Genomic DNA, 23,519 nt, shown 5'->3' on the forward strand with positions numbered 1-23,519 from the left:
TATGTTAACGAATGGCCCACAGAAAATATATATGAGGCAACCGATCTAAAAGCGGAAGGTATCGTGCCATTGCTTACTGTGCCAGGTGGGCATGATCACAGAATAAACAATAGGGATCAATGCAATGGCAATGAAGTAGAAGATGATCCATGCCTTAATATCTATAAAGTGGAAACGTTAGATTGACCTTCTTGCGAGTCGGGGGTGGTAGATGAAACCTGCTATGCTCATAAAACATTGCCATGTTAAATCTAGCCACGCTGGCGAAGATGAATACATTAAGAAACTATGTCATCATATTAGTGCAAGCAAGGATCCTTTCGAACCATTGCACACCAGAAGCACAGGGTAAAAACAGATCATTCTAGGTAGCACCCAGTGTGCATCGCCGCCGCTGAGATGGGAAGACTGACCACGTCTGTGGGACGTCTGTATATGCTACCGCATGGAGCGCCTGGCGAGTCTGAGCCCGCGGACGAGCCGAGAGCATATGGTGGACGTGATTACGGTCCTCACTGGCAGTGGCTCGAATATGTTGTAAAGCTCTATCTGTAGGAACAGGGCAGTATCCAATTCTCTTAAACAGCACTTCGTATCCGCAAGTCTCTTCGCAGATCTTCCAACAGCTCGCAACACCCGGGAAAACAAGATACTTTATGCGTAACCACAAAGTGGTGAAGACGTCGTAGACATTGGGCAATCGTGTATTCTGCTGACTGGTATAACCTCCAAGGATCCCAAAAGTTGTCTTTCCTGGCCACGGCAACGTAGCACATACAGCTACGGTGTCCTCATACCGAGAATGTCAAAGTAGTTTGCTAATACAGTGGATATCAAATTCTGTATCGGCATCTATTCCGATCAAATTATCAATATACTTAATCTCTGACTCCTTAATAAATGAAGCAATATGGCCGAAAAATATTAATATAAATATAGTCTCTGGATTTGTATAGCGGATATTGAAGTTATACAAAAATAACTGTACTGCGATTAAACTATCACGCTTTCCTTGATTTTGCTGTTTAATAATACAGAAGTACAGTATACTGTGGTAGGTCCCCCTCTAAACCTTAATGTCTATAGATAGTTGATCCTATGCTAGGTAGACCTAAGAAATCTGGACCCAATATTCTCTCTGGGTAAGAATATATCTCGAACAGGTATTTTGCGGTTGTCTTTTCTATGTTAGGATCATAAGCTTTGCTATCACAGACAATCATAATACAACGCTGATAATCTGAAATATCTTTTTGCATAACAAGTAAATTTAGTTACTGTTCTATCTCATTCCTTGTTTTGTTATAGCATAGAATCAAGAGAACTAGACTTTTAGTCTTTGGTACCAGCGGCTCCTCTGGATAACACCGACAATACAGTATATTAACCAGCAGAGCGATGATCATGACAACGTTTATCATAACACCAGCAGATATGAAAAGCATGAGAAGGTACCAGCACTGTGGGAACCACCAGGTAGTGAAAATTCCGAATCCACTAGGAACATGAATTAGTGGATGATTTTGCATTTTGAGAAATGGCAGGGATTGGCTTACTTGACTGTGATGATAGAGATCTGAAACATGTATTTTTGCATCAGGATTCTTCTGCGCCCCCTCTTGCGCTCTTCTGGCGTAACTTGCGGACGTGGAATTGCTTCCTTCGTCGTGATACAGCCAATCCACTCCTCCAGACGTACATCTAGGATCTCTCGGTTATTTTGCGCAACAGCCCGTACTGGGATGGTTGAAGCGACCTCCTCATTGCTGCCAATGCCAATTGCATGCGCCGATACTCTGTTGCCTGGAGAGGCATCAATGTCCTCTCTCAAGGCACCGTAATTGTCACGGTGTACGTGCTGATCATGCCTCGATTGCGGTGGCATAGTCAATTTCCGTACTATGGGCAATAGTGCTTGGTGAATGATTGTTTCTTTGCCTCGTTTCCCTTTTCCCTCCTCAAAGCTTCACCGACCAAGATGGTTTAAAGCAGTCGTGGGTTGTCATACACCGCTACTATGTCGAATCCCGATGGCGATCTAGTCCCAGTCTCATGTCCCGAGGTGGCAGAGATGACAATGTTATACGAGAACTGTCAACGCATAGGTTGCATCGCCTACGCAAATGAGATGGAAGATGCTTGCCAAGCCATCGGCATAAGCGCTATGGAGGTTTTCACGGCAGCGGCCACAAAGCCGTTTTGGATATCAATCGTATTTCCCGGGACTGGGGGTTGGCGGAAATTGTATCCCTGTGAATCCATATTACCTCCTGTCTACCTTTAAGCATCCTCTACCGTAGGCAGCCACGGAGGAAATGACCAAGCGCCCCAAAAATCTGGGAAACCGGGTGATGAAGAAGTTTTACTGTAATCAAGCCTCCGGCACAACATCACGGGTCGCACAGAGCCGAGTCCTTGTCGTTGGTGTAGGGTTCAATCGTGGACAATCCGTTCTCAGCAACTCTCCTGGCCTTGCACGTATCTAGCATATAAGAGATGAATGGAGGCATATTTCGAATACGCCGATACTCTGGTTTTGCAGGAAACGTCGTCATTCATTCCAAAGCTGGATGGAGTGAGGCGATGGAATGCAAAGTCCTTAATAGAAGCATTCGACATTATTATAATGGCGGTTGACTAGCCAGGGTTGGGTCTTACGGTTCTACGAAGCTTGGGTGCGGTGTTGGTCGAGGATTTCACGTCTTCCTTGGAGAAGTGTTGCTGCATCAACTGTAATAACCCGAATGCTCGCTGCAAGCGTGACGAGACGCCAGCACATTGGCCCGTGAAGCGCTGTTGCATTATTTGTAGTAATAACCCCTACGCTCGGTGCGATGATAGGATGATAAATTTGAGACTATTGGTATTTTGCAAGAGGCTGTCGAGGGATTGAACTAGAATAAGGTGCTGTGTATGGGCAAATTTATCTGTGCCTTTGTGTAGGGCCTAAGTAACGGGAAAGGAGATATAGATCCGAAGCTAGATCAATGACAGTTCCATTTATAACAATTGGATCATCTTCGGTAGCAACTTCAGTACGAGTGTACAAATAGTGTACACCACACCCTTAGCTCTGCTTGGTTGTCACACCCTCCTGCACCGGACTCAACAGGAATCGTTTAAAAATTCAGGTTCACTCTTACGTCTTGCGTTGTGGAGTCACCCGTAGGTTTATCTAATTATGTGGCGAAGTGTTTGTGGTCAATGAAGCCCTAGTGGTCGCTGATATCGGCCTTACTTTTCAAAGTTGAATGATCATGCATGGAGTATGTCGTTTCAGGCAAAACTGCATAAGCAACAAACCATTATTGTAGTGCATCGGTGACCCGACGACGTCATGCAGTAGTGCCCCAGACTGATTTGAAATAGACCTGCATGGGACAGCTGCATTAGGGCCATGTATGATCAACCAGTCATTCGAGAATACTGTCAACTGCTACTATAATATGGTCGATTCTGGAGTCATGCAACTCCAGATTCCCCTGGAGCATGCCGTTCGCCACAAAGCCTGCCCCATGATATCAACAGCACTGGGGCTCGGAGCGCCGACCGCGACGTAGTAGTTTTCCAGGGGTCTCAGAAGTGGAGAGCTGCTAAACGGTATAAGCGGGTTCCTTTCACTGCTGCCCAGGCTTAGTCCTGGCTTTTAATGTACTTAAAGTTCCGACCACAAGCTGTTGGTTGGTGCAGTGGCCAATTGACATTACCGCATTAAGCAATCTTAGCCCTAACCCCAGATATCCCTCACTGGCCTATCCAGTTCTTACCACCTTCCCCATACCATACATTCTCAGCTCTATCCCTCGAAATTGTGATTTTCAGTATCCATCCATAACCTCATTGAGATCAGCAATGAGGCAACCAGGCAGCCGTGTTTCAACGGGGCTTGGATGACGTCATCCATGTCAATCACTTCGATAACGAGCTGAAGTATCGGTGAACAAGTGGCTAGAGTTTGCCCCTCTTTATATCCAAACAATCCCCTTCACAAGCCACTTCTCCGAACACACTCTCTGATAACTTTCTTCGCCGGACGAACAGGAAAAGCCGAACACAATGCCTGGAAATTTTGGCCAGAAAATCCTCAAGACCTTTGGGTTGGACGATAACCAGCAAGGACACGGACAGGGCCAGCCTCCACAACAATACCAGCACTACCAACCGCCCCCACAGCAGGGTTATCCAGGCCAGCTGCCTGGAAACCGGCACATTGAAGAAGGAGACCGAGACCTTCACCCAGACAGACATGGTACATACCCCCGTCTCGCCAGACTGGGTGATGGATCGTTACTTGCCTCATTCACCCACTTCCAGGGGAACACACGCGTGCTCGCCGTATCGAGAAGTACCGACGGCGGTCGGACCTTCGAGGGCTGGGGAGAAGTCAGTCGTGGTGAGGGAGACGTCGACAATGTGTTTCTTCTAGAGGTCGCACCGGGCACTGTGCTGGGGGCATTCCGGAACCACGACCTGGGACCCAACGGCCCAACGCACTTCCGGATCACAGTCTGTCGGTCGACGGATGCCGGCCGGACCTGGCACTTCCTGTCGCAGGCGGCAGAGAAGGGCGCACCAAACGGTATCTGGGAACCGTTCATGCGGCTAGGCAGACAGGGCGAGGTCCAGTTGACGTATTCGATGGAATTTGCGCATAACAACCAGTGCACGATGATGGTGCAATCATTCGACGGCGGTGCCACGTGGACTCAACCGCGGTGTCTGCATGGGGACTGTGATTTGTTGCGTGATGGGATGAACGGCATCGCACCAACTTGGGATAACGGTCGTGAGGCCCTGGTGATGATTTTTGAGACTACCTCGTTTGGCACTTTCAACTTGGAAGCGTTGATCTCCTACGACGATGGTCAGACTTGGGGCTGGCGTCATCGCGTGTATGTCCCGCCTCAGGGTCACAATGCGGGTGCTCCCCAGATTGCCTCCTTCGGTGATGGATCGCTGGCGGTTATCTTCATGACGGATGAGGACCACAATGAAGTGTCGTGGACGAATAATGCCTCTATCAAGGTTGTTTTCGCGGGTCCGCCGCAGAATGGCCAGATTCAATGGACCAGACCGACGGTTATCTGTCCTCATACTAGTCACTGGCCGGGTATTGCTGCTGTGGATAGGAATACTTTGTTTGCGACTTTTGAATGTGATGGACGTCCGAAGGCTAAGGCAATTACTCTACACTAGATATGTGGTTGGGCGTGGGAACTCGGATGTTTTTGATAGGCAAAGCGGATGGTTTCAGTTGTAGAGCAACTGCCAGCAGATTTCATCATGAATCAATACTACTGATTACCGCTTGACAAACCGTCACGCTTGTAGAAGTTACAAATGGCTTAACCTAGTGTATGAGTCCAGCACACTGCAAACACTCCGGTAGAATTCATTATACGTCGTATCGAACAACTAGCACAACAGATGGACAACAACCGCTATAGGTTGGCAACCAACTCATCCACACTCTTCATCTCCTTGGCATTGTTCTCTCCAACATCCAAAGCAACCAACACGCGGCTAACACAGTTATACCCCGCAATACCGGTCGTCAACTCGACAATCTCACGATCCGAGAAACCCTCCGTCTGCAATTGCGCAAAAGTCGAATCTTGGACCTTGACCGTCTGTGTCATCTCGTCCGCATACTGCACGATCGCCTTTTGCTTGGGAGTCAAGGCACTTTGTGCCAAGGCCTCCTTGGCTTTCGATAGCTCTGCAGCTTCTCCGACAGCGGTGGAGGGGAGGGTGCGCACGGCCTGTAGCTCTGGCGCTTGGATTCCGCCCTTCAAAGCCAGGGGGGCATGAGCATTCCATTCGTAGACTGCCCCAGTCAAGACCGCCACGCGAGAGACGGCGAGTTCCAGGAGTCCTTGGTCAATAATGGTGCGTGTCCGGATGGCACCGAGGAAGCTATTCCAGCCATCAGCGACAGGGGGCGAGTGCAGCAGAGATAGATCGAGCGGGATGAGAGGGCGGGGGTTGCGACGGGCTGCAATCCGGGCGTAGATGTCTGCCGCGTCGGGGTCGGATGCGGGGGGCTCGGAGGGGGCGTAGGGCAGACGCATTTTCAATGGGGAGATTGTCGAGAATCTGGGGATCGTTGTCAGTACCAGTGAGTGTATCCTCCGAGGCAGACGATGTCTGTACCAGATGTTACAGAGTACTAGCATGAGACATACCTGGAGTTTGTTCTATTTGCAAGTCGTTGGGTGGTTGTTGGGTTTTGAGTCAATGAATTCCAAAGGGACAGCCGAAGCGGAAAGCCCCTCATGCTTTGAGACTGTCACTTGGGCTTCATGATGATTGATTGATCAGGTGGGGATCTTTCTTCCTGTCCTCTTCTCCTCATTTGCGTTTATCCGGTCGGCAGAACAAAACGGATGACCCCCAGTCAAACAGAACAAAATACCAAGGATGACAAACAGACCAAACATCGTGATCTTGTGCTAGCGATTCAAGCTAAGCCAGTAAAGGAAGGCAATCTACGATCCGCGCGGACCGCTCCCCTTTCGTAAATCAAGGCTGATGTGTGAGTATACTGAGGCTTTGATGCCCAAGTTTGGTCGTAATTTAGAGTGTTTATATCTTCCACACATATACACTATGCTGTAGCTTGATTCTCTATGACTTCTCCATGGGCACAGACCTTATACCCAAGTACCGGTGTGTAAAGAAGCACCAGCATCCCACTACCCCACTTTTGCTATAGAACGTAGATATTAGCCATCTAAGAGATGTTCAGCTCACCACCAAAGTCCCCGTCACATATTTTACTCGTGTATGTACACTTCACAGTAGAGTGATGCAGAGTAGACATATCCAATCCAACTTATTGGATCCTATGGGTAGACGTGGAATAAAGTCAGCTTCGCCATCGATCTATCCCGCTTTTTTAACTACGACAGCTAGACAGACTCCAACCGGTGACTAGACAAAAGAGCATAAGTTGAAGCAAAGATCCGGTCTTTAGGTGCTCCAAGTTATCCCATTTGAACTATCTCGCAGACGTATTCAAGTTTGACTCATCTTTACCTCTCCTACCCATCATCTTACACGATCCCTCAACGTGTGCCTTTCGAATTGTTGCGATTATGACTCACCGCCAGGCCTATGCGTCCGTACGCAACGGCACCTCCAGGCCGATTTACATGGTTGGCTGGGCCTGTAAGTATAGTGATCAGTACAAAAGGAGCAAAGTGTGGGGTGTGATTGCGCCAGGACAAGCTAGTGCTGGGATGCGAGTTGATTACACCACTCGTTAGGGGACCACCGGGTGAGATTAGTAGAAGGTTTTCTAAGTCACTCAAAGATCAAAACCCCCAGAAGACACTTCACTATTCAGACCCAGAGAATTTTCCGACCAGTGGAATATCTTGCACCAAATGTTATTCCTGATATAGCTACTTCCGTGGCGATAGCAGCCGCTGGGGACAGGCCCGGCGCAAGATCTGTGGCAGCTGTCACGGCTGTAGCCCTTGCTTCGAAACCCCTCACTGAAAGATTCGTTGGCACAGAATCTACATCTGGTTCCAAGCAGCACATTTTAAGAGAAGAAGATCGGAATGCGACTACAGAAAACACCATCCACGAGGACGGCCCTATCACCATTAAATCGAATTCAGGAATTCCTGAAACTGTTTCCTCCAAGAGAACAACTTCTTAAGGTTTGTATTATTTGCGTGACGGAGAGATGCTCTACGTGTCGATCATCATTGCTTAAGGTTGGACCTATATGTGGATATAGACTGGCGGTGGGGAATATTCTGTCCCTATCTATATGTATGTATCTAGCTTTATGTCTCTATTAGATCTAACAGGTGTAAAATCAAAAGCCTTGTTTAAGCTCACTTGTGAAGTTATAAGATTATGCGTTCAAGCTTAGCATTATCAGTATTTAGTAGTAGGACACTGAGTTTTCTCATACCCGGTCGGCCGAGACCATATCCTTAAATAATCATCAATTTTTGAACCCTTTTCGTGAACATACTCAATATGACTGGGCTTGGTCTGTTATAGCTTTTAGCTACCGAAAGCAGAGAACCTGGATTTATGGACTACGTCTCATTATCACCCAAGTGATTTCTTTAAAAATCTCAATATGTATTTGATCATATAATCTCCGAAATTCGTGTCATTACTTATATATGTAGCTCTAGTGGTTGTTAAGGGTCCTGGTTGCTACCCGAAGATCACAAATCTTGACTTCCATGAAATCCATCATGTGTATTATCCGCATTGTGTCTTTCGCATTAACAATGTTTGTGATTGTGTTGGAGATTTATCTTAGTAATGAAAGATCCAGCTTCTTATGACGTTTATCTAGGATGACGTTTAAATTGCAGGAAAAGAAGATCTTCTTCGGTGATATGAGTAACATGGCCCCGTATCGGCCCTTCAATATGCTTACTATAAACAGCTTTTAGAGGGCTAAAGTATCCGACATGAAGGGATTAGCAGATATGTTTGTAATTCTATATTGATTATTGGTTTGATGTGTACAAATATCTCAGTATGTGATAAATAGTCTGCAGTTAAGCTCTCATAATCTCTAACATCTAACCTGATACTCGTTTGTCCTAGCTGCTAGAATTGAGAATTGCTTATTCAATCGAATTCGGTCCATCCAAAACCATGGAATATATCAGCATTATGCTACAGGCACAATCGTCAGAATGGGCTACGCGAAGCACACCCATCTTATGACGTTTGCAAATAAGATCATCATTGAAACCGAGATGCTAGCAACGGTCGAAATGTGGGCATTTTTGTCAGGTTATCTCGAAGAGGACCGGCCCACAGTAGCGTATAGTGCGTGCCACGTTTGATGAGAATGCACCCATACCAAGCGCACTTCTCCTTACGAGCGAAGTTCATGGCGCCAGCTCTCCGACTAGTGATTTACTAATTGAGGAGACCCTAGAATCATGCAAGGCCTTTTTGAACGGACTCCCTATACAGTTTCATTGACCTGATCTTTTCGCAGTAGCTGCAGATAAGGGGCGGTTGTGTTTGAGTCGTACACTGTGAAGGTACCCTAGTAGCCTGCATAATAACGTATACTATAGCTCCCTAGTGTAAGTTAGTACTCTTCAGCATATTGGCCGCGATGTAACCCTGTAGCTTGATCAGACAATCTACTACTATACAATATCATGCAATAAACGACAAAATACCTTTTTGAGATGTTTTTTAGGATTGTCTCGGAGATGCATTGTACAAGAACCACCGAGGAAGCCATGGCATCCCCACCAAAATGACTATCGGAAATACAGGCGGATTTAACGGCCGCTAAGCAAATCCAGGGACCTCTAGAGTCTATTCAGGCTATATCATACACTAATTATACACTATACTATGCATAATCATATACATAGTACCTTTTTTGTCCCTGGCCCCACGTGGCTTACCAGGAATAGGTCACGCTTTACGCGGCCCTGAAAAACCCTAATTCACCCATATTCTAGTCATTTACAGTTAAGTAGCTGCTTAGCACATGTGCTCAGGGTATTCTTTTGCTTTTCATCTTTTTTTTTAACTTTTCTTTTACATTTACTTTATTTTACTTTTCGTTTTTTTTTTTTCTGAGGAGGGGTTGTCTCTCGAGTCTCGAGTAAATTTTGATCCTTTCCGATACAGATAAAAGATCGGCTGAGCGTTGAGCTTGGTATATTAAACACGCCGAGATCCTTGCATATAGGATGGAGTATTATCGTGGGAGCTTCTGCCTCGGAGTTAATACTGAAGTGAGTTATATGCTAATATCCTGAACATCCGATACCCGAACTGATTAGAAATGCGTACCGAGTCGGGAACAGATGAATTTTATATTGTGTCGATCCTTATTTTTAGCCGTCCATTACGACCCTGATTTATTGGTTTGGTGTGCAAGAGTGGGACCGCTAGAGATCAGGCGTTCCTGAGATCCGCCGGTAGGCTTTTCTTGGGCGGTCTTACTACCAGTAAAAATATGGCGCTCACAAGATCTCCTGGGAAGTCTACAAAATTCATTTTCGATTACAATATTTCCCATCGTTGTATGATTAACCATGACAATCGGATAACCTCCGGTTCTTTTGCAGAAACGACAAATTCTGCTAAGTTCAAATAATGCATACACCAGGTGGAGCGTCCAGCCGGTTAGGAGCTACGGAGTAGTAGTCCGTGCAGCTATTCGGGTGCACTAGGACACGCCGACACGGTGGATCAATTGAATAGTCAACCACGATTGCATGTCTCACATGGATATACTCAAGTTGTTTCCTCAGCTGAACATTTCCTTATCAGTTAGTCGGGCCAACCTTGGATCGCTAGGGCTACCAACGTGTTGCTCCCCGGCCCATTATAAATAAGAGCAGAATATGCCGTCGAACTCAGGACCATCACTGCGATCAATCCCCTGCCACTGAGTACAAAACATCATGCGCTGGCTTCCCCTCTTTGCCATCGTCGCGGCCGATATCTGGTCTGCAGTGACAGCCAAACCTCTTCTACCAACCGAGGACCCCTGGTATGACCAGCCGGCTAATATTGACTCCTACGCGCCGGGGCAGACGATCCGTTCTCGCCAGTTATCCAGCCAGTTGTCGCCCTTCCTCCCCCTCCCCGTCGATGTGTCGGTTGAATCTGTACATCAGTATCTGTTCCGGACCACGGACAGTTTGGGGAACCCCATCGCCGCAGTGAACACTTTGATTAAGCCCCGTAATGCGGATCCGTCAAAGCTCCTAGCGTATGCGCTGTACTACGACTCTTCCAACCCAGCTTGCGAGCCCTCCTATACCCTCCAGCCAGATTCGGATTCTGGTCTTGCCGGAATTCTCTCTGCTAACAGCACTCTGTCGACCGATACTGCATTTGTAAGTGCAACAAAATTCCAACTTTGGCCATCATATTCAGCGTGACTGACAACTTTCCAAACTGGTAGTTGGCTGCGACCCTGAACCAAGGATGGTGGGTTGTGACCACAGATTACGAAGGAGTGAACGCCCACTTTTCAGCCGGTGTGATATCCGGTCAGGCGACCTTGGACGGTGTTCGTGGAGCTCTAATTGAAGCCCCCAAACTCGGTCTATCAAAGGACGCTCGCTATGCCATGTGGGGATACTCTGGCGGTTCGATCGCGGTCAACTACGCGGCAGAGTTGCAGCCAACCTACGCACCGGAGCTGAACTTTGCCGGTGCTGCCGCAGGAGGCAACATCGCCAATCTGAGCTCTACTCTCCAAAGAGTCACTGGTGGTCCATTTGCGGGACTTGCCTTCGGCTCTATTGACGGCCTTTCCAAGGCCTATCCCAATGTCTCCGAATGGCTTGACCGGTCCCTTGTTCCCGAGAAGCGAGCGGACTTCAAGACAATTGCCAGCAGCTGCCTGATCGGCGAGTCTACTCAGGGATTCCTCAAGGATGTCTATTCATTCTTCGTGAACGGCAAAGAGTCTTTCAATGAGGACGCCCCTCAGGATGTTATGCGTCTCGCCGGACAGATGGGTGTTCACGGAACTCCAAAGATGCCCATGTACATCTATAAGCCGGTTCATGACGAGATCAGTCCCGGAGCAGACACCGATGAGCTGGTCGACACCTACTGCAGCGATGGCGCCACTATTGAATACATCCGGGATCTGGTCGGTGGACATGGTAGCTTATGGGTCACTGGATCTGCCAATGCTATGGGATGGATCGCCGATCGCCTGGACGGAAAGGAGGTCTCCCATCCGGGCTCTTGCACCAAGAAGGATGTGCTTCTTTCGGATCTCAATCCTGATATGCTGCCCTTCTTTGGAAAGGAATTGTGGGCTACGCTGAAGTGGACATTGGGTGGCTTCTTAGGACCCCGGTGAAGGATGCGATTTAGGATCGAAAAGTGAAAGTGGGAGGGGCTATGTGGAAGGTTGTACTTTAATCATGCACGTAATATTTAGTAGAAGATATATATAATACAATTTCAACATATTAGATGAGCATCATCAACAATTGTTGCCGACTTCGGTTGTTCTAGAATAGCTCTCTTCATCTATAGAGTCTCGTAAAAAGCAAATAGGAACGCGGCAAGCAAGTGAAGTTGAAACTAAAGAAAAAAAAATAAATAAAATAGGGCTCGAAGTAGGCAGTCCACGAACGGTCGGCATACAGATCTGTTTCCGAGGCCGAGGCCGGAATTACTCAGGGTCCGAATCTTATCTGCTTCTCATATCCTCGGATTTCCTGCCGCAAATCCTCTTGGCATGGAGAGAATGTATTCATCCGTCGTCACTGCGCCATCATCCCCCTCGCCAGGTTGACCATGGGTAAACCTACCAAATCGTACCAGTGCCAAAGATGCGATAGGTCGTTCGCCCGCTTAGAACATCTCCAACGCCATGATCGTTCGCGTAAGCTACTTCTCCCTTTGTGTGTTCGGCCGAGTTCCTCGATTAATAATCGCGACTAGACACGAAAGAGAAGCCGTATGTCTGCGACAAATGTCCAAAATCATTTACGCGCAAGTATGTGACATATAATTGTACCCTCTAGGGGTTCTAATGGTACAAACTCACTATGGGCAGAGATCTTTTGGCTCGTCACGAACGCTTGTCGCACAGCTCCCCTACATCAGGTGTGGGCCAGGATGCCACAACTCCGCCTCCATCTTCCCACCAGATGTTTAATGGGCTGAACATGCTGGCATCTGCCGTAACGACTCATTCCGTGGATTCAACGGGTCAAGGGAATCATAGCCTTCTATCCGGAGGGCCAGCGCCTTTCTCAGCGCAAGCAACGCCGACAGCCGAGTCCTCTGGATTCAGCGAGCCATTTAGTGGATTTGGTCCGTCTACTGCATATGATGGGGAGGACTTCACGTCGTTTCTCGACAGCATTCCCCTACCCAGCCACCCGTATTCCCCTAGTTATCAACCCCTTCCATTGTTTCCGCCCTTTCACTTCGATACGCCCCCTGTCTATGATCAGCCACAGAAGGAGAACCCGGCGGAAAGTGCCGAAACCCCTTCGAGCTCCATTTTACCGCGGCACGGCACGCAGATACCCTCACTTCAAACTGAGGAGTCTCCGACGACATACAAAGCACGGCAACCTCCAACTTCGCTTTCCATGACGACGCAATGTAGAGAGCGCATTGGTGTTCTTCTATCTGATTACTTGAATGTCATCCCGAACCCATACGTCCCGTCTCGACATGCCCTCTCACGCTGCCTGACCGGTTACCTCACCGGGTACCACGAACACTACCCCATTATACATGTCCCCACCCTCGATCTTGACTCCAAGTCATTGCACTTGATTCTATCCATGGCTAGTCTGGGCGCTCGGTATTGCCGGGAGCCGGAAACGAGCACTGCACTCTACCAAGTCGCCAAGGCTGTGACGCTTGAACACATCCGGAGAGAGTTCCAATGGGTAGAGCCGAACAGCGGTATCAACCCAAACCGGCAATCACCGCAGTCGTCGGCAGCCCGAGATCAGGATCTTCTAGAGACGCTACAAGCACTCTTAATGCTTGTATCTGTATCTTCCTGGCATGAGCATGATCCGCCTTACGAGGAATCGTTGTACATGCGGAGTTACATGGAAACGCTACTCAGACAGGGAGGACTCAATGACCTTCCCGCGCAAGACGGATCATGGGAGAGTTGGGTACGGAGTGAAGAAACAAAGCGAACGCGACTGATCGTGTTTTGCTACTTCAACATTCAAACTATTGTCTTCGATTTGCCGCCTATGATGCTTACTGAGGAGTGTACGCTTAACCTCCCCTGCACTGAAGTTGAATGGCAGGCCACAACCGCCAGCCAATGGATGGAGGAAAGGAGTCAGAGTCGAGGTGAACCAAAACTACAAGATGCTCTCGCCTCGCTCTTCACGCATAACCCGGACATAGAAGGGCGACTGGAGAGCTTTTCCTCCTTAGGCGGCTACGTGCTCATTCACGCAATCATTCAGAGTATCTGGCTTATTCAGAAGTCCCGCCGATTGCCTGGTTTCAACGGAAATTCCCTTTCTCCATCCGAAGTGACTTCGTTAGAACTGGCATTGGAACATTGGTGCCAATGCTGGGAGCGCAATCGGGAAGCATCCATCGACCCCTTCAATCCACATGGTCCGTTATCTTTCACATCCGCTGCCCTCCTCCGATTGGCCTATATCCGGTTGAACGCGGACTTCAGTTCCGCCCGACGGCTCCAAACCTGGAACCCGGAGGAGATCGCCCGGTCCCTGAAAGAGAACCTCAGTGTCGAGCGCAATGACCGGTTAACTCGAGCGGCGTTGCATTGCGCTCACGCTTTAAGTACACCGATCAAACTAGGAATCAACTATGTCGCTCAGACGCAAGTGCACTCCTGGTCGCTCCAGTATGCATTGTGCTCTTTAGAATGTGCCGTTCTACTCGCCAAATGGCTCGAAGAAGCCACGGTCGCAAGCCCCAACCCTAGTTTGACTGAACAGGAAAGCAAGCTTTTGGAGTTTGTTATCGAGATGGTGATGGAGGCTCGACATGGAGTATCCCGGGAATGGCTCTTGGCCAATAATACCCGTCTCAGTGCGATTGTTACCCGGCTCTGGGCTCGACTGTTTACTGCAGATTATATTTGGGAATTGGTTAACTTGATGGGTCGCGCTTTGAATAGCTATGCCGATCTATTGGAAAGGATGCATTAGGATTGGTCTATGGAATAGATACCCGAGCCTTTCTTCACCAAGCCTATTTCAGAAGAAAAAGGCTATCCTCCTGTGTCCGGCGTTCAGAAACGTCATCGCCTAGCACTATGGACTCTGGCACAAGATAAACCATCAGATACAGCCCATCATACGCACCATTAGAACGTCGGGGCAAAGGAGGCCCAATCAAAGAATGCAAGAGGATCAAGATCCCAGGGCATCGAGTTATCCCCAATGTCAATATCAGGGCCTGTATCAGGCAGTCCTGCCTGGTCCAAGGAATCTTGACAAGGTAGTTCCTCTCCTGCCTTCGGGCCTAAACAGGATCGTCGGATCGCCAATGCCTTCTGTCGAAGTCGACATAGAACGGCCCAATGGGGATCAGGCTCTCGCCATCCTGCATTACGCTCTGTTAAGTCAAAGCATGTATGGATGGCGTTCCAGGCTCGCTCAACACCAGGGGTCTTGGGACAGATACACAAATGCCACAGGGCATAGGTGAGAAAATGGTACGGAGTGAAGGTGGAGGATAGCCAGCTGTAGCTTTTCAGTACTTCGTCCGTCAGCATCTCCGACCAGCATTCGAGACCCTCGCATGCATAGGAGAGAGTCTCCTCATCAATGTGGTTTGCAGATTGCTCAGCACTCAGACCATTGAGCGACTGGATGTGCACCAGAGCCTTTGCTTTACATAGGAGTATCCGACCCAACAGAAACGTAGCTTTCTGGATTGGAACGTTCTGATCGCAGTATCTCAGATATGTTTTACTCAAGCGAGCGTCAAGGTCGGCCACGAGCTTCCGCGATTCATCATGCACATCTCTACCATGTTGTGATTGTAACGAAACCCGGTGGATGCGCGCAAATATCTTACTCGCCTCTGCAGTAATCAAGAACATGGTCATCTCCGTCCACGATTCCTTGGGGACTGGCGGAGTCTCCAACTGGGGACTAAGGTCGCTGTCGTCAAGGTTCAATGGCAGCTTGGTGTTAGAGATAGTCTCAAAGCCTCCGACGAGCCCATGATCTTCAGCCACTCGCTTTTCGGCGGTTGTAATATACCACCACAGGCGACGTCGCAGCTCACATTCCAGAATCGGGAGATTGAAATTACTTCCGTCGCGATGGAGCCCGATTGATTGAGCCGCGTATATTGTCATACCGTTCAAAACCCAGTTGGAGCGACCACTACTATGGAATCGGCGACATCGCTAGAACAGTTAGCCCAGACATATGTCTCGTCTCTAACATGGAAAACCCCTTACAACATAGATAGCCATAGCCTGTAGAGAGGTCATAGTCGGCGAATCCAAAAACGAAGAATTGTACAGTGAGACTTCCAATCCCCGTTGATATTTCTGCAGCGTCTCATGTTTCTGGCCGCCCAAGAAATCGCCCTCATTGATAAATAGCAAACTCGTGGCTGCAGCGAAGTAGATTGCGAATAGAAGTGCGCTTAGATCGGCTGGTACATCACCTGGACAGTTGATGGCACTGTATAGCCTCGGTAGTAGTGTGGGAATATGTACAAACCTCATGAGCGGATTGACGTTGTTCAAATAAACCTGCCATAACTGCGTTGCCTCCCATCGAGACGGATATAACTCTGCCACGTTTAATACCATTTGCTGCGGGTTTAACAATAGTCCCTCTGCGCGTAGGGGAGAGAATACAGTAGAATCCCCCCTGGCGCTATGTGGGGACTCTATAGCTGTTTGAAGCTCTTTCTCCTAACTCTCAGTTAGCAACATGAATACCTCGACAGAGCACATCAACAAACCTTTTCCAGAACATGCGACAAAAACGACTCATTAATATACCTCGTCGAAAGACCAGAAGTCACCAAGAAACCCTCTCGCGGTGCATGTGGTTCCTTGGGCTGTTGTCTCACAGCAGTCCGATCAGTAGAAACCGGCCTTAAGCCTTTAGACAGTGACGGACTTGAAACCGTAACATCTTCATCTCCACCCACTATCGCCGACACGGTCCGTTCCAAGCGCGCCAGCCGGGCTGCCACCTCATTCAGGCTTACATTCGGAGCTCGGCGTTTGGTCTTTTCCGACCCTGGGTAGCGACAGGTAACATTCGACCGTGTACATGTGGTACATGGGTGAGACTTATCGCAGCGTACCTTGCGCTGGTGACAGCGGATACAGGATCGCGAGACGTTGTAGCGACGAAGGACTCTTGCTTCCTCGTAGGTATGGTCTGAGGTATTTCCGCTCTCCATATTCTTGTGAATGTTCTACTATTATTGCTATAGGAAATAAGTATACGAAATTGTAAGTAAATGAGGGTGTTAAGATGACAAGTAGAAGTTCTATCGGAGGTTCGGTCGTTCGGTCGTTCGCGCTCGGCCAATGAACGGCCGATTCCGAACGCTACGACACTCATTGATGACAACTTGAAAGTTACAAAGCCGCTCTTGTTCCCAGACACAATTATTCTCATGAAGGATGGAACAAGACATCATACCATGTCAAACCTTTTGGTGAGCCTTAGAACTTTCCCTGCGACCCCTTCGGAAATCACCTTGAATCCGCTATCTGTCAAGATACTAGATAGAAATTCTACCTCAAATGGGGTTTCTCTAGCAGATACACATGGTCTGTTAGCCCGTCTTGTCCCAGTTCGTGATGAACTCTTCATCCTGATCAAGATACCCCCAGGTCGATGACCTCAGCGAGGCTATGGCATCAACACCACCATCCCGACCTTTAGCTTCAAGAAAGCATACCATACCATCAAGCATAGCATCCATGAAGACCGGGCTGGCCAAGGCAGGTGCAACATCGAACTCAGCGCCCGAGTATAAAGGAAAGCGATGCCACCCGCTGGCAATGAACGAGGTGGGCGTGACTCGAAAGTCAAGCTGAATGCGTGACTTTTTCGGCTGGGCTGCGACCCAGCTCCCGATTCTACGTACTTCATCCTCGGAGACGTGATGAACTAGGCCGCTGATAATCTTTGAGATCTCCCAGAGGGGCGCGTGAGCCAGCTTTGTTGACTCTAATTCCACGTAGGGAGTGAGAATGGTGTTGCCGAATAAGCGCTCCGGTAGGCCAAGGTGGGGGATGAAGTTTACATTGGTACCGAACGCGGACCTGGACAGGACATCCTCGGAGGTGGAATTGGGGGTGGGAGGAGCCGCGAGCGCAAGGCGCGCACGATGCGTGCGCTGCCAGAGGTGAGCGGACAACGCAGTGAAGGCGGAGGGCCCTCGAGCGTCGCTGGGGCTGCCTGTACTTCCAGAGGTTGGATCGGCCGTACGGCCTTTGAGGGTTGCTATCACTGCAGGCGAGAATCGCAGAGTGCGTCCGACGATCGGATCCATTTCTGCACTTTGCTCCTTTGAGCGGGCTTCGTTTTGGGCATGCGTTTCGGCATTTGGATCGCTGTCGCGCAAAGAGTATGCCGGTGGCTGTTCTGCTAATGCCCTTTTCTGTTCGTCAGCACGCATATGCAACATTTGAGTGACCATGAATGGCGTTATGTCGGGGGGCGATGCTAATTCAAACTGAATCTGCCCTCCGATGTTTGGATCGGTCATCGTCGTCGTCGGCGTTGTTGTCGCTCGATAGATGGCCGCCAGGTCCTGATACAGGCGCAGAAAGCCGCCAGCCGAGGCGAGAACATGCGAGTCTGATTCCAATTGCCACAGAGCCACAAGCAAATTCTGTCCGCTGGATAGTAAATGCCGGATCCCGCTGTGTTCCTTCAAGAGATGTATCCCATGGCGCCAGCAGCACGTTGCCCACGTTGGGAAAATTGAAGATGTTAAGTTCTCTCTCTGAGGCTGTGGCGAAAGACCGTAGTGGTGCATCGCAGTAAGCTTCAAGAAAATGGACACCAGTGCTTAGCCTGGTCATGGAACGAACGTCGGTATTGGGGTCGATACGCAATCGGCCTGTCAGGTGGGGGTAATAATCGAGGAGCCGGCTGATAGCATTGCGGAGTCTTTCAACTGGAATCAGGCCGGCTGATGAGGAGGAGGATTCGTAGATCCAGACGGCACTGACAGGAATACCGAAATGGAGGAGTTGGTCAAAGGGGCCCAGGATGAAGGGATCTTGTAGGGAAATTGGGTGTTTACTGTTGACCACATGGGTTGCAGTAACTGTGACATTAGCAGTCGAGGGAGCCATTCTGTAAGATCGGCTGGTGAAGATAAGCTAAGCTGGCTCTCTCAAGAGGGCCATAGATGAGAAAATACATCATCTGATATGGGAAGTTTGTATCTATGTACTAAGTCTCGGTGCAGGTCTTCTCCGATAGACGCGTGGAGCAGGCTGGGCAGCCTTGATGAATGTACTCAGGGACCAATCATACTGGCCTCTATGACTCACTTGGACGGCAAAATCCATCACAAATTGACCCACCCTACTGCGAAGGCTTTCCTCTTTGGGACCCCGACGAAGCTAGCATTTAGAAGTGAATATAAGCACGTTTCAATAATATTTTATTGTGTTATTTAGCAATCCCCTAAATATATAACATTGATTCTTGCGTTACCGGCAATTGGACAGGTTCTATACCCTTACCGGAACAATCACTGGAAATAAGAAAGCGACAGTTCTCTGGAGAAGATAGAGAGCTCCTTTTAAGTTTCCTACGGAGAATATCTCGGTGATGACCTGAGGAGCGACTAACTGCGGAGGAGCCGGCGTATAGTAATTTCTTAATGCAGCCGATCATATCAGGTGCGTAGAAGACGATGGGCGTCTCTCACGGGTATGAATGTATGAACGACTTCATTCCATAGAATACTTGGCGGGTCCCTTCAATCTATATCGCCGTGTCCATAATTCTCGTAGACACAGACGCGCAATAAGTAGCTATCGCAGAAGTATTTTCTTCCTTTTTTGCCCCTGTATATTGTCCCATTCATCGGTGGTGTTCAGCAGATATCCAAGCGGGATACAAGGTAGACAGATCAGGAAGTTCAGTCTTCCAGGCGAACTCAATGAAATCTCGCTATGCCATCCGATTTAGTCCTATTGTCCCATGCCCCTCATTTAGACGTCCTCTGGGGACGAGTAGATCCTCGAGATGTGGCTCGTCTAGACTCTAGCTACCGATGTTGACACACAGTAGTTAAAGTAGGGCGTGTATGCACTATTTTTAGGGCAATAATAGTCCGCGGCCTGGATGGATGTCCAATACATCGTGATACCTAACCCTGGCGGTATTGGGTGAAGTGAAGTGTCCCTATCTTTGAATTAAAATTCATAAAAGAAATTAACAAAATTTGCCTGGGTTCTTACACAGAGTAACTAGTACCCTGGGTATACTCATCGCCAAGTGGGTCCGAATACCTCCGACATAATGGCAGCTAAACCCAGGCTCGTATACATCGGCACGTCTGGGTGTAAAGCAAGTTTCAACACCCCAACTACTGATCAACCAGATTTCTCATGCACGTGGTACTGTAGCTATTATGATGTTGAATTGTGTGGCTTATCTCTATGTTGCACCCGATTCACGTCTCATCATTTCCTTGCCTCGTATTCCAAAAAAATATCTTATTCGCTCGTAGCACAAACCGAGGGGCATGTACGCCATGAGATTCATTTAATATGACAGAAAGATAATTCATACTATGGTATGTCCGATCGGAAGACGTCTCTGAAAAACTTATAAAGAGCCGGCCCTTGCTGAATTCAACAATCTCATCTTCGTGTTCAACAACACTCTGTGGAGTTAGCTCCATTACTATTAGTTAGCTCTCTGCGTACTGAGCATTCTCATTTTGGCATTCACTATCTTCACAATGGCCAACGCAATCGAGTACGCCACTCCTATTTCCTTCACTAAGACCTGGCATACCGAGCCCTATCCGTTCATCTCCCCATCGCGACCGGAATTATCCGCCAAGGGTAAGAACGTGGTCGTCCTCGGTGGTAGCGCAGGTATCGGCAATGCCATATCCGTTGCGTTCGCCCAGGCAGGACCCAAGTCAGTCGCAATCGTGGGACGACGCCCGGATAAGCTCCAGGAGGCCGCAGGAAAGGTCACTACTGCAGTGTCCGATCCCACTACACAAGTGCTAGTCGAATCTGCGGATCTGCAAGACCGTGCCCAGGTCAACCGAGCATACCAGTCCATCGTGGACAAGGTGGGCAAAATAGATATCCTGGTCATCAATGCTGTGTTACTCCCCGCGCCCGGAGGCCTCACAGACCACAAATCCGACGAGCTCGTGCGTGCAATTGAGGGTAACCTCTTGGTGGTCATGAATGCTTTCCAGGCCTTCTTGCCCTTCGCAGGACCAGAACCAATCGTCCTCTACACGTCCACCTGTCTGGCCAACATCGCACCCACCCCGGGTCTTGCTGGTTACTCCATTAGCAAGGCTACGTGTCTGAAGGCGATAGACTATTTTGCCATGGAGAACTCGCATGTGCATGTGGTCAGCATTCAGCCCGGCTGGGTGGCAACCGCCTCGAATGGATATCAGGAGGAAGCTCCTGACAAAGGTAAGAATGATCTTGCGAGCCTATTCCGCTTCCTATCAAACGGACAATGCTAACGACGGGCAGCTGAGCTTCCGGGCCAGTTTTATGTCTGGCTGGCGTCTCCCGAGGCCAAGTTCTTGAAAGGAAAGTTCGTTTGGGCCAACTGGGATGCGCAAGAGCTACTGGAGAGAGCCAGCGAGATTCAGTCAACAAAGCTTCTGAACTGGGTCGTGGAGGGCATTCCCATGTGAATTGTTGGTACGGCCTTGGAGAATTGTAGGCAGTCGTAGCGGCGTGTTTTTAATCTGATTTATGCTTCTTGAATCTCCACATCGATTATCGTTGCCATGATAAGCCTGATTAGTGACCTATTTCACCAATACATGAGCATTCGTAAGCCATGGGGGCCATGCTATATATATGACCGTACGTGTTGTCAACCCCTTGTGCCCATTGAGGCGATTTACCAAAGGGTGACTAGCGAACGTACGATGGTATTGTGGGGCAAATAGGAAACATCCTTGCTACCACGACAAGATTGAATACTGGTTAGATTATCAAACATGTGTGCGGGGCGTTATCAAGCAGGGAAATCCTGTGGGGTGTGGCGTCTTTTAGCGTTGGCCTAAAAGATATCTTCGAATAAAAGTGAGCCAAAATTTATACGAGTGACGGTTAGCGCCATATCTACCCTTGTCATCGTCAGCACTAACCGTGATTCGTATTTCGCCCAGAAGCTCGTGGTGGATGACGTCCGAGATACCGACAACGTCGTTTGTATCATCACAGCATGTCTCGTTCATGTTTACTCTCAACGGCGTACAGAGGTATCGCAAGCAATGGCTGTGACAACTGTTAATCAGAAGGAAGCCGCGGTGCCCAGACTTAGGCTTCGCAAAGCGCACCGGAAATCCAGGAATGGCTGTCGGAATTGCAAACTACGCCGGGTCAAGGTGGGTAGCTTGCACGCTTCTTGACAGTCCACTCCTCTTATGTGTCTTGATATACCAGTGTGACGAGGTCCAGCCCACCTGTCAGCGATGCAGTGCCTATGGTGTTTTATGCAACTATGGCTCCGACGCTCCCGACCTACAAATGGCCCGCGAGATCGAAGATCTGGCGGTGATCAGCGCCGATGCTACGACCACGCTAGAGTTGAACCGAGAATCCAGAGACCATCTGATCTCTTTCGAGAAATCGGGGACCCTCGTTACCATTGCCACCGTCCATCACAAGGAGGTTTTACAATTAGCGTGCCTAGTAAGTGGATACCACAGTGGCCTGGACCCGGGTTAATCGAACGACGAATGAGTAGTTGCTTAACCCCTGTAGAATCCTTACCTCATGCATGTAATCTTGGCCATTGCCGCTATGCATAACCGACTACGGGACACGCCTGCTCCAAGAGGCCCCAGCACATTTGAGAGTTACCACGTCTCCCAGTGCGCGGCACTACTGGGTCGGAAGTTATCACAACCTCTACAAGCAGAAGACCGCGACCCACTCTGGATGACATCGACTTTACTAGGCGTAATGTCCACATCGAGCATACCCTCTTTAATACCTCAAGAAGTCTGGCCGCTGAAGCCATCCAACACATCCGACCTAGAATGGCTGCGCATGGCCGAGGGGAAAATGGCGGTCTGGAGAATCGCCGACCCCCTACGTCCGAATAGTCTCTTCCGCGACATGGCTGAAGAATACGCGCAGATGTATGACGGCCCCCTTCGTATAGGCAATGGTCAAGTGCCGCCGGCGCTAGCGCGACTTTGCTGCATTACCCCCTCCTCATCCCCGGACACCAACCCTTACTTTACGGCCGTGCATACGCTTGCCACAGTGCTTAAACTGCATGCTGGCCAACTGTCAAGGGCACATATTTTATCATTTACAAGCCGAATGGAACGTCCGTTCAAGTCGCTATTGCACGTAAGAGACCCTGTGGCATTGCTGCTTTTGTCTCTGTGGTATGTGAAAGCTGGAGATGTGATATGGTGGCTCCAACTTCGGGCGAAGGTTGAACGCCAGTCGATATGTATGTATCTTCGACAGCACCACGCGGATCGGAAGGACATCTTAGACCTACTGCCCTGTGGACCGGAGCAGAGTGCAGGACTGCATGACCTTTCCTCCCCGTTCTAGCCAAGTCCATCATGTTCTCCTTCTAGTATATCAAGTCCTGTCTAGAGATGTGGCGTTTTATATATTGCACTGGCCTAGCGATACAATAGAGACAGTACCATGTTACCTAATCATATATCCATCGAATTATATCATTGCTTTGTTCTCCAAGTCTTTAGTTCATATCCCCAGCTATGAAGCTGGATTTAGATTGCTACTCAATTTGAAGAGTAACAACTCAAGTATGCTGGATAAATCCATGTGTCATACTCCTCGGGGGTAT

At 48.9% G+C, this 23,519-nt stretch overlaps 10 protein-coding genes across 10 annotated transcripts; 6 read left to right on the plus strand and 4 right to left on the minus strand.

Annotated features, from left to right (window-relative positions):
• Positions 1-1,552: 1,552 nt before the first annotated feature.
• BDV38DRAFT_280011 (uncharacterized protein) lies at positions 1,553-1,885 on the minus strand (the record flags this gene model as incomplete). The annotated part of the gene is made up of 1 exon (XM_032059193.1): positions 1,553-1,885. The coding sequence occupies one exon, from the start codon at positions 1,883-1,885 to the stop codon at positions 1,553-1,555; it is 333 nt and encodes a 110-aa protein (XP_031916575.1).
• Positions 1,886-3,423: 1,538 nt separating this feature from the next.
• On the plus strand, positions 3,424-5,342 carry BDV38DRAFT_239816 (sialidase family protein). The gene has a single exon (XM_032053809.1). It carries the CDS (start codon positions 4,057-4,059, stop codon positions 5,194-5,196), a length of 1,140 nt encoding a protein of 379 aa, XP_031916576.1. The 5' UTR covers positions 3,424-4,056; the 3' UTR covers positions 5,197-5,342.
• Positions 5,343-5,366: 24 nt separating this feature from the next.
• Positions 5,367-6,393, minus strand: BDV38DRAFT_239817 (carboxymuconolactone decarboxylase family protein). Its single transcript, XM_032053810.1, has 2 exons — positions 6,186-6,393; positions 5,367-6,096 (listed from the first exon to the last, which is right to left on the minus strand). Exons 1-2 carry the CDS (start codon positions 6,275-6,277, stop codon positions 5,442-5,444), a joined length of 747 nt encoding a protein of 248 aa, XP_031916577.1. The 5' UTR covers positions 6,278-6,393; the 3' UTR covers positions 5,367-5,441.
• Positions 6,394-7,097: 704 nt separating this feature from the next.
• Positions 7,098-7,669, plus strand: BDV38DRAFT_280014 (uncharacterized protein; the record flags this gene model as incomplete). Its single annotated transcript, XM_032059194.1, has 2 exons — positions 7,098-7,170; positions 7,269-7,669. 2 exons carry the CDS (start codon positions 7,098-7,100, stop codon positions 7,667-7,669), a joined length of 474 nt encoding a protein of 157 aa, XP_031916578.1.
• Positions 7,670-10,329: 2,660 nt separating this feature from the next.
• On the plus strand, positions 10,330-11,845 carry BDV38DRAFT_290231 (secretory lipase-domain-containing protein; the record flags this gene model as incomplete). Its single annotated transcript, XM_032061432.1, has 2 exons — positions 10,330-10,862; positions 10,931-11,845. Exons 1-2 carry the CDS (start codon positions 10,425-10,427, stop codon positions 11,843-11,845), a joined length of 1,353 nt encoding a protein of 450 aa, XP_031916579.1. The 5' UTR covers positions 10,330-10,424.
• Positions 11,846-12,288: 443 nt separating this feature from the next.
• Positions 12,289-14,739, plus strand: BDV38DRAFT_290234 (transcription factor domain-containing protein; the record flags this gene model as incomplete). The annotated part of the gene is made up of 3 exons (XM_032061433.1): positions 12,289-12,376; positions 12,436-12,490; positions 12,551-14,739. The coding sequence occupies 3 exons, from the start codon at positions 12,289-12,291 to the stop codon at positions 14,658-14,660; spliced, it is 2,253 nt and encodes a 750-aa protein (XP_031916580.1). The 3' UTR covers positions 14,661-14,739.
• Positions 14,740-16,232, minus strand: BDV38DRAFT_290236 (fungal specific transcription factor domain-containing protein; the record flags this gene model as incomplete). The annotated part of the gene is made up of 3 exons (XM_032061434.1): positions 14,740-15,871; positions 15,926-16,137; positions 16,211-16,232. 3 exons carry the CDS (start codon positions 16,230-16,232, stop codon positions 14,819-14,821), a joined length of 1,287 nt encoding a protein of 428 aa, XP_031916581.1. The 3' UTR covers positions 14,740-14,818.
• Positions 16,233-17,008: 776 nt separating this feature from the next.
• On the minus strand, positions 17,009-18,805 carry BDV38DRAFT_290238 (uncharacterized protein; the record flags this gene model as incomplete). Its single annotated transcript, XM_032061435.1, has 2 exons — positions 17,009-18,255; positions 18,320-18,805. 2 exons carry the CDS (start codon positions 18,803-18,805, stop codon positions 17,272-17,274), a joined length of 1,470 nt encoding a protein of 489 aa, XP_031916582.1. The 3' UTR covers positions 17,009-17,271.
• Positions 18,806-20,117: 1,312 nt separating this feature from the next.
• BDV38DRAFT_239825 (SDR family NAD(P)-dependent oxidoreductase) lies at positions 20,118-21,529 on the plus strand. Its single transcript, XM_032053811.1, has one exon. The coding sequence runs from the start codon at positions 20,431-20,433 to the stop codon at positions 21,187-21,189; it is 759 nt and encodes a 252-aa protein (XP_031916583.1). The 5' UTR covers positions 20,118-20,430; the 3' UTR covers positions 21,190-21,529.
• A 425-nt stretch (positions 21,530-21,954) lies between these two features.
• Positions 21,955-23,257, plus strand: BDV38DRAFT_269085 (Zn(II)2Cys6 transcription factor domain-containing protein; the record flags this gene model as incomplete). The annotated part of the gene is made up of 4 exons (XM_032056904.1): positions 21,955-22,068; positions 22,127-22,375; positions 22,448-23,131; positions 23,168-23,257. 4 exons carry the CDS (start codon positions 21,955-21,957, stop codon positions 23,255-23,257), a joined length of 1,137 nt encoding a protein of 378 aa, XP_031916584.1.
• Positions 23,258-23,519: the final 262 nt, after the last annotated feature.

The sequence above is a fragment of the Aspergillus pseudotamarii genome (genome assembly GCF_009193445.1).
Source record: "Aspergillus pseudotamarii strain CBS 117625 unplaced genomic scaffold BDV38scaffold_11, whole genome shotgun sequence".
Classification (NCBI taxonomy): domain Eukaryota; kingdom Fungi; phylum Ascomycota; class Eurotiomycetes; order Eurotiales; family Aspergillaceae; genus Aspergillus; species Aspergillus pseudotamarii.

Coding starts and splice junctions, on each gene's coding strand:
- BDV38DRAFT_239817 (XM_032053810.1), bottom strand. CDS start 6,277: ATGAGGGGCTTTCCGCTTCGGCTGTCCCTTTGGAATTCATTGACTCAA. Junction 6,097..6,185: donor GCAAATAGAACAAACTCCAG/GTATGTCTCATG, acceptor AACGATCCCCAG/ATTCTCGACAATCTCCCCAT.
- BDV38DRAFT_239816 (XM_032053809.1), top strand. CDS start 4,057: ATGCCTGGAAATTTTGGCCAGAAAATCCTCAAGACCTTTGGGTTGGAC.
- BDV38DRAFT_239825 (XM_032053811.1), top strand. CDS start 20,431: ATGGCCAACGCAATCGAGTACGCCACTCCTATTTCCTTCACTAAGACC.